At 40.7% G+C, this 14,517-nt stretch overlaps 2 protein-coding genes across 2 annotated transcripts in view; both read left to right on the top strand.

The window, feature by feature from the left end:
- Positions 1-14,517, top strand: part of PARS2 (prolyl-tRNA synthetase 2, mitochondrial) — a 49,693-nt gene that overhangs the window by 5,628 nt on the left and 29,548 nt on the right. The gene's annotated exons all lie outside the window — the stretch shown is intronic.
- Positions 625-6,122, top strand: LOC131195245 (uncharacterized). Its single transcript, XM_058177009.1, has 2 exons — positions 625-2,670; positions 6,012-6,122. Exon 1 carries the CDS (start codon positions 928-930, stop codon positions 1,828-1,830), a length of 903 nt encoding a protein of 300 aa, XP_058032992.1. The 5' UTR covers positions 625-927; the 3' UTR covers positions 1,831-2,670; positions 6,012-6,122.

The following is a 14,517-nucleotide window of genomic DNA, read 5'->3' on the forward strand; positions in this document are numbered from 1 at the left end:
CCCTACCTAGTGGCAATGAGGGAGGCGAGGCGCTCCTACGCCTCCACCCTCATTGCGTCGGCAGATAACCGCCCGGCCGCCCTGTTTGGGTGACCCGCTCCTCCTTCATCAGGAGGTGCGGGATGACCCGTTACAGGACGTGCCGAGGAGTTTAGTGGTTATCTATACGACAAAATCGCTCAGCTCCGGGATGGTCTGGACCGAAATTGGGATGATCCAAGCGAGGGAGAGGAGGCACGCCTTGTTGAGCCTGTTTGGGATGGGTTTGACCCTGTGGCTCCGAGGACGTGGACAGGTTGTTGGGAGGCTCCGCCACTACATGTTTATTGGATCCGTGTCCGTCCTGGCTGGTGCTGGCTACTCAGGAGGTGACACGAGGCTGGCTCCAGAGGATTATAAATGCTTCTTTGTTGGAAGGGGTTTTCCCTGCCGCCTTGAAAGAGGCAGTGGTGAGACCCCTCCTTAAGAAGCCCTCTTTGGACCCGGCTATTTTGGGAAACTATCGGTTAGTCTCCAACCTTCGCTTTGTTGCGAAGGTTGTAGAGAGTGCTGTGGCGTCAGCTACCCCAATACCTGGAAGAATCCGTCTATCTAGACCTGCTCCAGTCCGGCTTCCGACCCGGTTACAGCACGGAGACAGCTTTGGTCGCATTGGTGGATGATCTCTGGAGGGCCAGGGACAGGGGTTATTCCTCTGCCCTGGTCCTATTAGACCTCTCAGCGGCTTTTGATACCATCGACCATGGTATCTTGCTGCGCCGGCTGGGGGGATTGGGAGTGGGAGGCACCGTTTATCGGTGGTTCTCCTCCTATCTCTCCGACCGGTCGCAGACGGTGTTGACAGGGGGGCAGAGGTCGACCGCGAGGGCCCTCACTTGTGGGGTGCCGCAGGGGTCGATTCTCTCGCCCCTTCTGTTCAACATCTACATGAAGCCGTTGGGTGAGATCATCAGTGGCTTTGGGGTGAAGTACCATCAGTACGCTGATGACACTCAGCTGTACTTCTCCACCCCAGGTCACCCCAATGAAGTTGTCGAAGTGCTGTCCCGGTGCTTGGAAGCCGTACGGGTCTGGATGGGGAGAAACAGGCTCAAGCTCAATCCCTCCAAGACGGAGTGGCTGTGGATGCCGGCATCTCGATTCAGTCAGCTGCAGCTGCAGCTGACTGTTGGAGGCGAGTTATTGGCCCCAAAGGATAGGGTGCGCAACTTAGGTGTCCTCCTGGATGATCGGCTGTCGTTTGAAGACCATTTGACGGCCGTCTCCAGGGGGGCCTTCCACCAGGTTCGCCTGGTTCGGCAGTTGCGCCCCTTCCTTGATCGAGATGCCTTGTGCACAGTCACTCATGCACTCGTTACCTCTCGCTTGGATTACTGTAATGCTCTCTACATGGGGCTCCCCTTAAGGTGCACCCGAAGGCTTCAGCTAGTCCAGAATGCAGCTGCGCGGGTGATAGAGGGAGGATCTCGCACCTCCCACGTAACACCCCTCCTGCGCAGACTGCACTGGCTGCCTGTCGCTTTTCGGGTGCACTTTAAGGTTTTAGTTATGACCTTTAAAGCGCTCCATGGCTTAGGGCCTGGGTACTTACGGGACCGCCTACTGTTACCATATGCCTCCCACCGACCCGTACGCTCTCACAGAGAGGGACTTCTCAGGGTGCCGTCCGCCAAGCAATGTCGGCTGGCGGCCCCCAGGGGAAGGTCCTTCTCTGTGGGGGCTCCCACACTCTGGAACGAACTTCCCCCGGGTTTACGCCAAATACCTGACCTTCGGACCTTTCGCCGCGAACTGAAGACGCATCTTTTTATTCGCGCGGGGCTGGCTTAAATTTTACGGATTGTATAGTTTTATTATTAATTTTAAACGGGGTTTTAATTTCTATATATTTTAAAATTTTAGGCACATTATAATAAGTTTTTTAATTTTGCATTTTATAGATTATTGTCTTGTCTGTTTTTATTTGCCTGTACACCGCCCTGAGTCCTTCGGGAGAAGGGCGGTATAAAAATCAAATAAATGAAATGAAATGAAATGAAATGTATCCTTGGAGAAACCAGAGTTATGGTGATCTTCAAAAATGTCTGTTCTTTCTCTGTGTGTCTTTTTTTTTTAAAAAAAAATACATTCAGAAATATGGGTGCATTGAATCTTGCACATATAGAAGTGTTTGTGCATGTTATCTTCATTCGCACTGAAGCAAGAACAGTGTACTCATTTTTAAACCTAATCAAATTTTTACAGGAGTCAAACAAGTTGTCAGAGAAAAGACGAGAAAGAACAAAGAAATTATGAAAAATAAGTGAAATGTTTAAGCCAGAGGGTCTGTATTTTACACAGTGCTGATACTATACCACAGCCTCCACATTAGAACCAGTTTTGAACTGCAGATTTTAGCATATGAAAACTGGTTCTTTAGCAATAGCACTTATATAGCGCTTCATAACCCTTTCTAAGTGGTTTAGAGTCAGCATTTGCCCTCAACTATCTGGGTCCTCATTTTACCAACCTTGGATGGATGGAAGGTTGAGTCAGCCTTCAGCCGATCAGGATCAAACTGCTGGCAGTCAGCAGAATTAGCCTGCAATACTGCACTGTGCCACCACAGCTGTTTAACATAAAACGTATGAAGATTCCTGATTTATGCTGCAGAACCATTTATGCCTCCAGGTAACTAAAGCTCCTTCAAACTGAGCTTGACTTCTAATATCAATGTTGTTTTCCTAACCACATGATAGAAGCGATTGACTTGTCTTCTTCCAGGAGTATTTTTAACTTCCCAGTCTAGCTTACGGTTCCTATTTTTCCTAGTGGTCCTTCAGTCTAAGTGCTAAGCCCATCCACCCTGTTTATCTCTTTGATATCTACTTGAAGCTATTCTAATAGTAATGAATACTATTGCAGTTTCCATTGTTTAGCAGATTACAGGTCATTGACGTGGAAAAGGAGTTAAGATGTAGAACAGGGGTAGAGAATCCATAGCCCTCACAGATAGAACTATGTGGGTTACAAGCCATTTAGGAATCTTGCTCTCTTGGTTTGAATGAGGTAGCTATTGTTATCCCAAGGAAGAAACAGCAGTGGTGGGTTTCTAAATTTTTTACTACCAGTTCTGTGGGTGTGGCTTGGTCGGCGTGGCATCGCTTGGTGGGCGTGGCAGGGGAAGGATACTGTAAAATCTCCATTCCCCTCCCCCCAATCCAGGGGAAGATTACTGCAAAATCCCCATTTCCTCCCGATAAGCTGGGACTCAGGAGGCAGAGAATAGATGGGGATGGGGCCAGTCAAAATTTTTACTACCAGTTCTCCGAACTACTCAAAATTTCCGCTACCGGTTTTCCAAAACTGGCCAGAACCCACCTCTGGGGAACAGGTATAGCATTGTGTAGAGAAGACACATTTTGTGCTACCTGGAATTAGATATAAAAAGAAATCTGTGTTTGTTTGACAATTTAGGGATTTGATGTGCAAGGCTTCTGTTTAGAACTTTGTTTCTGTTTAGAAAGTCAATATCATGTCCTGTGACTTTAAAGTGTTGGACCAGGGAAGAAGTGGGTTCCTCTTTTTTGACTACCCTAACACGAGAAATGACACCAGACCCACACTCACGAGGTCCACACAGGATGTCACCACCGCACATCCACCCAGAAAGCAGACCCAAACCCACACTGATCATGAAGCACAACCAAGGACCAGAAGCCAGACTGCAGCTGCAACATTAGCCATTTCAAACCCCTCCAATCCATACATGCAGCAGACTGACACCCACTATGAAGATGTAGCACCACCACAAAGCCAAACAACAGCTATGCAGCTCACCAGCTCAAATTTCCCTGCAACACAGACTAAATTGAGCACAACCAAGCCCCCACCCAAACAGGACACACCCCCAGCCAATCAGAGCACAAAAAAACCTCCATCCAATCAGAGCACAGCCAAGCTCCCACCCAATCAGTTCAAACCCCCACTAGCAGTTAAAAGGAAGAAACAGCTGCGATCACACATTGCTCCCAGAAGCACGAAGCTGAAGCCTGAAGATGACGAATGAGACTTCGTCAAAACGTTGCCAAGACATTTCCAATTTTACACGGGAGAAAACCCGAACAACAAAAGACATATATATATATATATATATATATATATATATATATATATATATATATATATATATATATATATATATATACCTATATATATATATAGAGAGAGAGACATATCCTGTGACTTTAAAAAGACCAGAACTATCGCCAAAACTGAACACTTTAACAACAGAATAATCAGAGAAGCCATTGAGATAGAAAAACGCCCACACAGCATGAACAAACGAGATGACACCTCCCGCCTACCAGCCATTTGGAAACCCGCCCTTATTGACAAACGAGTCCCTAACACGAGGAATGACACCAGACCCACACTCACGAGGTCCACACAGGATGTCACCACCGCACATCCACCCAGAAAGCAGACCCAAACCCACACTGATCATGAAGCACGACCAAGGACCAGAAGCCAGACCGCAGCTGCAACATTAGCCATTTCAAACCCCTCCAATCCATACATGCAGCAGACTGACACCCACTATGAAGATGTAGCACCACCACAAAGCCAAACAACAGCTATGCAGCTCACCAGCTCAAATCCCCCTGCAACACAGACTAAACTGAGCACAACCAAGCCCCCACCAACACAGGACACACCCCCAGCCATTCAGAGCACAAAAAACCCCCATCCAATCAGAGCACAGCCAAGCTCCCACCCAATCAGTTCAAACCCCCACTAGCAGTTAAAAGGAAGAAACAGCTGCGATCACACATTGCTCCCAGAAGCACGAAGCTGAAGCCTGAAGATGACGAATGAGACTTCGTCGAAACGTCGCCAAGACACTTCCAATTTTACACGGAGAAAACCGAACAACCAAAGACCTATATACAAACACCGTGAAAACCTCAGAAAACATATATATATATATATATATATATATATATATATATATATATATATATATATATATATATATATATATATATATATATATATATATATATATATATATATATATATATATACATATACATATATATATATATATATATATATATATATATATATATATATATATATATATATATATATATATATATATATATATATATATATATATATATATATATATATATATATGGACTGTAAGCCATCCAGAGTTACCTTATGGTATGATGGGGGGTGGGGTGAAAGGAAGGAAGGAAGGAAGGAAGGAAGGAAGGAAGGAAGGAAGGAAGGAAGGAAGGAAGGAAGGAAGGAAGGAAGGAAGGAAGGAAGGAAGGAAGAAAAAAGAAAGAAAGAAGAAAGAGTTGGTGCAGGTACCTTTGATCCTCATTAATTAATATGGAATTTAGGTGGCATTGTATTCCTTTATTAGATTTATTATCACTTAATACAATCCAATAACTCTTAATTTAGGCTTCAGGGAAAGTTATTTTAACGCATTTGAACCTTTTAATATGTTATATACTTTACTGCACAGCTGTTTCTTAAACTTCTGTGTCAGAACTCTCTCAAAATACAGCTTAAAGGAAACAAATAAAAGCAAGCAAAACATTGGAATATGCTTTGTATTCTTCCTCAAGGATATAGCCAAATTGGTAAAAATCAATGAAGAAATTAATTTTCCCCTTTCATTAGAATTAATTAAGGTTTTTAGGAAAGGCATTTCTGGACCACAAGTATCTATTTAAGACAGGCATTCTCAACTCCCAGGATATGGACTGGCACTAGTTTGCAGCCTGTCAGGAACCAGGCCATGCAAGAGAGCAAAGTCCCATCTGTTCATGCACAGGATCCAAACAGTGCATGAAATTGTTCCCACCCACCCACTCTGGTCCATGGAAAAACTACCATTCATGGAGCCGGTCCCAGGTGCCCAAAAGGTTGGGGGTGGTTGATTTAAGAGAAAATGTGAAAAGCTAAGTATCAAATATTTATTTATTTCTTCTTTATTTACACATGATCAGATTTTGAAAGTACCTTATTCATTTGACGATAGTATCTCTGGTAGTTGGGTGGATTATCTACAATCTAAAGAAGACATTAATAGCATCTTAATCCAAGGCTATTTACAATGGCAAAAAACATATTTTGATTCATCTGACATCATGTCCATGTAGCAAAGTGAAGGACAATCCCCCTCCTACCAACAGGTTTGTGATGCATATTGCAGTAAGGATTACTTTTTTCAAGTCAATCTTGATTCTCACTGAGCCAAATTCTTATGGTTCCCTCGGCAACATTTTTGGAAATGGTTTGCTACTGATTTCTTCCTAATTTGAGACTGACTAGACCAGTGGTGAAATCCACATTTTTTTACTACCGGTTCTGTGGGCAAGTTGGGCGTGGTGTGGCTTGGTGGGCATGGCTTGGTGGGTATGGCAGGGGAAGGATACTGCAAAATCTCCATTCTTTCCTCACTCCTGGGAGAAGGATATTGCAAAATCTCCATTCCCATCCCATTCTGGGGCCAGCCACAGGGGGTATTTGTCGGTTCTCCAAAATACAAAATTTCCGCTACCCGTTCTCCAGAACCTGTCCGAACCTGCTGGATTTCACCCCTGGGCTAGACCCAACTTACCTATATGGTTTTATACCTAAGTTAAGACTAACACTCATGGTCTCCTAGTTTGTAGCCTGGTGTCTTAACTATAAGACCACATTGGCTCTCTACGGGTTTATAAATTTGCTTTGGTGATGTTCAAGTTCTGCTTTCTGAGTTGTGAGGGAAAAAATCTCTGGGTATAGAAAAGGTATAGTTTCAATCAAGAGAGGATGTTATGGACAGCACAAATACTGTATTTCCAATAGAACAGTTTTATTGTACCTACCAAAACTGTAAATTATGATTAGAAGACATTGAGAGATAGATAACTCAAAGGAGCAACTGGCCATTGAGTAAACAGTTTTAAAACTGGATCTGGAATTAGTGGATATCTTAAAAGAAGTATTTGCTTACTCAAAACAGCCACTATGTATTATGTATGACATGGTTTTTAAACAACTGCAATTACTACATCCTGCCCTTGTGGAATCAAATCACTCCTCTAAAATCAATATTAATGTCTAGTATATGTTATTCCAAGCCAGCTTCTTACCTGAGAACATTTTAAAAATGAATGAGCTTTTTTCAGACAGGTATGATACAGGATCATTTTGAACACCGGCCTAGAAAATGAAAAAAAAATGATTATAAAATAGATAAATGTCAATAGGTTAAAAAAAATACAGGCCTCTTACAGGAAAGCAAAACTTTATACAGCTTCTTAATGAAATGCATGTTTTTCAATAATAAGTGAGTAGAGATCATGAATGAAACTTTTCTTTATTAATGCTCTGTTTACAGAACATGATTCTCAGAAATATTTCTTTATCAATAAGATTTCTGTTTCTTAGATATTATGTGAAAGTGACGTGACTACCATGAACCAGGACAACTGAAGGATAACTTGCAAATATTTTCACTGTGTGTATCTCCCAACCTGGTGCTTTCAGATATTATTTAGACTGCAACTCCCACAAAATCAATCCATTTGACCAATGATCAAAGATCTGAAAGTCCAAAATAGATGGAAGCCATTGGAGTATCTTTTGCTGGAGTAAAATAAAGCTTTGCCTGAACAGGTACTGAATAGGTACTTTTCGTCCGTTATTGTAACCTGACCTATCCTTTTGACATTATCTCCTAAAACTGTCAGCTATCCTGATGGTCTCTTTAAACACTTCTAACTTTGAAGATGAGATTGAGATACATTACATATTATGTTAATGGACAGAAACTTTGAAAAGCTGTCTTTTTAAAACCATGTTAAGTCTTCGTAGCACGACAATTAAAAAGAATATAATAGGAAAACATACCTCTAGAAAACCCAAAACTGTAAATACAGCATCCCAGGTTTGAGATCCCATCACCTTAGGCAAGAAAAATAGACATAGTTTAATTTTTTCTTTAAAAAAAAAAGACAAATTCCTCTTTTTATTCATTGATATAATCAAGCCCAACTTGTCCACTCAATGCAGAATCCATATTAAAGCATCCCTGATAAATTCTATCTATCTTCTACTTAAATACATCTAACAAAGGGTAGTTTACGGTCTTTTTTAATAAATTAATGTACAGTCTAACTCAGTGTTTTTCAACTTTGGCAACTTTAAGATATATTCAACTTCTAGAATTCCTCACGCAGATTTGCTGGCTGAGGAATTCTGGAAGTTGAAGTCTACTCATCTTAATATGGTTAAATAATATGGGGATTGTCAAATAATCATTTTTTAAATTAAAAAAAAATTGTTGTAAAAAAAATTGACTTCATCATGCAAAGCAGTAAAAGGGCAGATGGGCTTTTTATTTTTATTTTTATTTGAATTTATATCCCGCCTTTCTCCGAAGACTCAGGGCGGTTTACATTGTGTAAGGCAATAGTCTCATCCTATTTGTATATTTATATACAAAGTCAACTTATTGCCCCCCCAACAATCTGGCTCCTCATTTTACCTATATTTATATACTGAGTCAACCTTGGGCCTGGTGGGACTCGAGCCTGCAGTAATTGCAAGCAGCTGTATTTTAATAACAGGCTGTCTTACAGCCTGAGCCACCCACGACCCACGGCTTTAACAATAATCAATTCCCTTTCCACAATCTTACCTTCATTATAATACCCTCATCTGTCAGCCTGCATAGATGTATAAAAAAGTCAGATTATAGTATGTGCAAAGGCTAGAAGGGTAATGTCAAGGCATAGTATGGGAGTATGATGGCATGCAGAATATTTAAAAATAGGAAGCAGAAGATAATATCTTTATTTTATTTTTATTTTATTTATTTATTTGTCACAACAGTATATATAAGCATAAGCATGAAATAACTATACGATATATAAGCATAAATATAATCATCTTTCTAAAGCTTCTTTTCATGAGTGAAAATTCTCTGGACAGTAGACATTGACAACTGTGATCTCTAGGAGAAAAGGGAAGACAGATCTCTGCAGAACCTAAAATCTACTCTGGATTTTACACTGGTACTGTTCTGGGCAGGTTTCCCTAATCTTACGTCTCTGTGATAAGATTACAAAGCCTAGATTTCCCATCAAGCAAGGCTGTTGATAATGATAGAGGGGGTTCTCAAGTGTTGCAGCTAGAGGATTTTAAATAGGGGAAAATAGGGTGGATTAGACAGAAGAGGACTCTGTCTTTTCATTGGCATTTGATCTTCCATTGTCCTCATGATCCACAAACACATGTTCTCCTATATGTCACATGTGGTGAGAAAGAGTTTTGAAAGGTTTGGCTTTGGCATCAGCAATCTTACCAAAGGTAATCGTAGATTCTGGAGACATGCTCTTGAAAGGCTGCAGAATTGGGACCATCCACGTGCCATGAGATCAACACATGGAATGGTTTGCAAATCTACAGAATGAAAAAGTTCCATCAGGCATTTTGCAACCCCCTCAATCCCAGGGCAATCTTTATGATGCCAGCCAAACCCAGATATTCCTTCAGAGAACACAACAAGTAAGTTCCAAGCTTAGCTCTCTGTCTGAAAGGAAACTAAGCCAAGGGCTCCCATATGGAGACAACTCACTCCATCCAAGGGAATTTTATTCCAGAAACAGTCATTTCTGTGCGGTACTTTCAGAAGACCTACCGGGCTAGAAGTAGTAGAGTTTGAGAATATATCATCCGCCTTGATTTGTTCATAGATCTCAGCGATGGCCTTTTTTCTGAGACTGGTGAGGTGGTATCTGTCATACAAATTGAAGAGAGCTGCAAAAAGGAGCAAAGAGACATTCTAGAACAGAGGTCTTCAAATTTGGCAGCTTTAAGACTTGTGGGCTTCAACGCCCAGAATTCTGGGAGTTGGTTCACAAGTCTTAAAGCTGCCAAGTTTGAAGATCTCTGTTCTAGAAGCAGAGCCATTAGGTTTACAATTCTATCTTCAGTATGAGTTCATGATATCGGTTCAGGCAAGGTTTGATTATGTGCCATCAAGTTTTTTCAACTCGCCATCTGAGGCATTTGGTATTTAAAAAGAGCGCTAAGAATCCAACTGCAGGTGGTCTGTTTCTGTGACCGATAAATCAAGGAAGTTTCAACTGGAAACACAAGCCCTTAGAAATTGTACTGTTCTCAGTGCCACTTACCCAAAAAAAAATCCAGGACCAATGTATGTGGTGTCTTTAAATCAGCTTCATAAATATATTTCTTCTGGGATGGCCAATCAATGCTCGAGTAATCCTCCACGTAAAGTTCCTAAAGTAAAAGAATGGAAAGATATGCATTCTTCTTTAATAAATAGAACACAAGACTGGTCCACTTGCTAAAAGATCTTTAACATGTGTGTGACTGTGCTTTACATGTATGTATGTATGTATGTATGTATGTATGTATGTTGTATTATTATTATTATTATTATTATTATTATTATTTTTATATATAATTTTTATATTTAATATGTATGTATGTATGTATGTATGTATGTATGTATGTATGTATGTAGGTATGTAGGTAGGTAGGTATGTAACCGGTGGGACCGGAAGTTGGCAAACAGGCTGTTTTCAGCCTCCAGAAGACCTCCGGGGGTGGGGAAGGCCGTTTTCGTCCTCCCCAGACTCCTAGAGAGACCCTGGAGGCTGGGGACAGCAAAAAACAGGCCTTCCAATCCCACCGGAAGTTGGTAAATGGGCTGTTTTTGGCCTCCGTAGGACCTCCAGAGGGTAGGGAAGGCCATTTTGGGTGAACCTCCAGACTCCTAGAGAGGCTCTGGAGCCAGGTAAGAGAGAAAAACGGGCCTTTCCCACCACCCTGAGGCTCTCCAGAGGCAGGAAACAGCCTGTTTCCCTACTTCTGGTGGGTCTAGAAAGCCTGAAAATTAGCTGACTGGCGCGCGCATGCATGCTGGAACTGAGCTCGTATACCACTGATATGGCTACGCATGTCACCTGTGGCACGCATGCCATAAGTTCACCATCACAGTGCTAGTGCATTGTGGAATAATGTTTCCAGTTTGCTTTTTCATGCCTTATGAATCTTCCACATATCATAAAAGAAATTCCATATAAAAATCTTCTTGCATTTGCTTAAACCAGTTTAGATACAGAATACATGAGAGAATATGTGAATATTGTTCTTTTACCTGCCTGAGACTCCGGATTAGTTCATCTTCTTCTGCACTCAGTTGGTTGAGTTGGCAGTAGGCTGTTGCAAGCAAAATTTGGCGGGCATGGCACCAATAAGTGGAGGGATGGCCTGGCACCCAGGTAGGTAATAGCCTGCCTCAGAATGAAGGAAGCAACAGGATCATAAAGAGATAGGCAGGAATCTTAAAAATAGTAGGTAAAACTGTTGCCTGGTTTGCAAACATATCTCAGAACATTTGATTTTTCCTTGGAATTCCTCCATAAAGGAATTCCAACAATTTTGAAAAACATTAAAAGAAAGCAGAGCCTCTAAGACTAATTTGAATGTTGGACTTTATTCATCTATGCATATTAAATCTTTTGCAGCCCTTCAACTTTGCTGAAGATGGAATCAGTAGGTTTAGACTTACGTTGACCCTGATTCCCACATCCATGTAGGTTTCTTGGTAGAAGTATAGAATTCACAGACAATCATGTATCTCTAAACTATTCAAGCCAAATCTTGTTTAGCTTCTGACAGAAACTAAAGTTGGCTAAGTATTGCCAGTGGCTGAGATGACAAATAACAAAAGTAGCCTAATAAGTATCTGTCTTTTACAGCATCATATCCACTACAAATGGAAGATACTGTGAAATATTTGTAAGTACTGTATAATGCAGTACAATTTGAATTTGAAGTTGACTTAATATTCATATTGTTAAAATCAAGACCCATTTCCATCCAATGTCTGAATTGACTTCAATTCTGGATAACTCCCCCAATTACTCATTTGTTAATTTATAATAATATTTTGTTCAAAATAGTTCAAAATTGGGCATTTTACTTATAACTTCTCAATCTTATTGGCTAGCATTAATATTTGCTGACACTGTATGCCCCTCCCATGCTAAGTTCTTCTGAATTTCTAGTCTACTGCAGTTTGCATCTTGAATCTATTAATTTATTTGTATTTAATATTTCTAAACTGCTCAAAGAAGCACCCACAAAAAGTTTAACTTTTATCAATTGAAAAACTTGTAAACATATGTCGGTAGAATCAAAACTGGGTGAGAAGCCAATATTGCTGCAAATATAATTCAGATATCTGCATTTGCAATTTGGGAAAGATTACAGCTCTGTTAAAATCTTCAGGGTTTTATAGATTAGACAATATAATACTGTGTTGGCTAATTTTATTCAATGGCTCCTTGATATCAAAACAAAATGCCATACAACTTTAAAGTGCATACCAGAACTCAGGAAACGGTGCATTAATTCCCTCCCAGCTGTACACATTCATAATAGCCAGCCAGACTTTCCCCAAATATGGGGCTCCAAAAGCATCACCTGGAAAGAGAATTGTCAATTGGGGTGAGAGGGAAGCAACACCCACTCTAGGTAGAAGCCACATAAGAACCACAAATCTTCACAATTTTATAGATCTATATAACTTGCTGATATATTGCTTGATTTGCTTCGATAATGGTGCAGCTGGTTACCTTCTCCCTATTCCATGCATAATAAAACTTTATTTAGATTTTGATGACTGGATTAGATTACATTTTGTATATTTAAAGAGAATGCATCCCTTATATAAAGTTAAAGAGTTCAAGACTGTTGCCCTTTATGCTATAGGGAAGAGAAGGATTAATAAGCTTAGAATGACCAGCAATTTTAGCATTTAGCTAGCCATCTCTTTACACCCATGAAAATTGCCGTTAGAAAAGTTGCTGAACTCCTTGGCTTGGTTGGCCTGAAGCAAAAGGCATCTGTATTGAATGATTAACACATTGTCAAAAGCCTTCTGCCTTTAATAGAGATAAAGGGGAAGCAAATATCTAGGGCAGGGGTGTCAAACTCAAAGCCCATAGGCCGGATCCAGCCCATGAAGTGCTTAGATCTGGCCGCAGGGCCACCCTGAAAACAGTGAAGAACTGGCCTGTGGGCCTCTGCCAGCAAAAATGAAGGTCGGGGAGGCCACGTGCAGCCTGCCTGGATTCCGTTTTCATCCATGACAGCCTCCTGAAGCCCTCTGCCACAGAAAACAGACCCCACGGCCTATCTGAGTTCCATTTTCTCTGGCAGAGGGTTGCAGGAGACCGTCGCGGCTGAAAATGGAGTCTCGACAAGAGACGTCGAGCTGGCCACCCCACCCCTGGCCCCCCAGGTCAAATACAACCCTGATGCGGCCCTCAATGAAATTGAGTTTGACACCCCTGATCTAGGGTTTTAGTCAGAATATAGGAACAGCAAACATGTTTAAAGCTGCCTATGATAAAAAGTAAAGATCCTTATGTGTTCAAAGGCGTAAAACTCACATAGGTGGGAGACCTTTGACAACATATGGGGAGGGATCATTTTCATGGATAAATATCTGTCTGGATATTTCTGACTTGATTCTCACCGTTTTTATGGAGACAGATTCGAGCCCTCACTACATCTGGATGGTCAGGTCCACATCCAAGGATTCGCATAGATATATAGTTGAGGGCTGTGCCAAAAATGGTTGGTTGTTGCTCCCCGAGATGGCTACCAAACAGAGATTTAGAAAAAAAAGTTTCAAAAGACACAAATTTCCTAGATATCTAAGTCCCCTATCCACAAGCAAATTTACAATTATCTTCCTTGGTTACTTTCTATCATTCTGAGAGTACCTGCTAATATTATTTGATTAATAAACTACAATATTCTTGCTAGAATGTAGATGGAATTGGAAAGAAAACTTTAAAATTTAAGATAATTTTAAAACTTTAACTGCTACTTTATTTGACAGTGTAAAATAAAGTTTTACTGTGTAAATCGCTAGTGTGAAAACTACAAGGTCTCTCTTGGAATGTCTAAGTAGCCAATAAATATTTATTTATTCTCCAAGATGGCGCCGACGAAGGCTGCCTCGGTGAAATGCTCTCTAATTGTTTCTTTATTTCTAATTGTTACCTTGATGAACGTATCTTTTCTTTTATGTACACTGAGAGCATATGCACCAAGACAAATTCCTTGTGTGTCCAATCACACTTGGCCAATAAAATTCTATTCTATTCTATTCTATTTTTTTAAAAAAATAACACAGTATACAAGTTTGAAAAATGCTAATCTATTTGGAAAAGTTTTAAAGTCTTAAAGCCTTTTAGAGTAGATCACTACTGAAGCAACCTATAAGAATAGGAAAAATGAAGAACTAACATGGAAAGTTGTAGGTGCTGATATAATAAGTACGGTATGTAAGTTAATAAGCAGAAAGGGGTATGGAAAATTGCAAGCTGTTGTTCCACAGCTAATGTCGTATTTAGGTTAATCGTCTACCATTATCTTGATCTGGAATTTAAAACAAAACAAAATGAAATAATTCAA

This window comes from Ahaetulla prasina, chromosome 3, assembly GCF_028640845.1.
Source record: "Ahaetulla prasina isolate Xishuangbanna chromosome 3, ASM2864084v1, whole genome shotgun sequence".
Classification (NCBI taxonomy): Eukaryota; Metazoa; Chordata; class Lepidosauria; order Squamata; family Colubridae; genus Ahaetulla; species Ahaetulla prasina.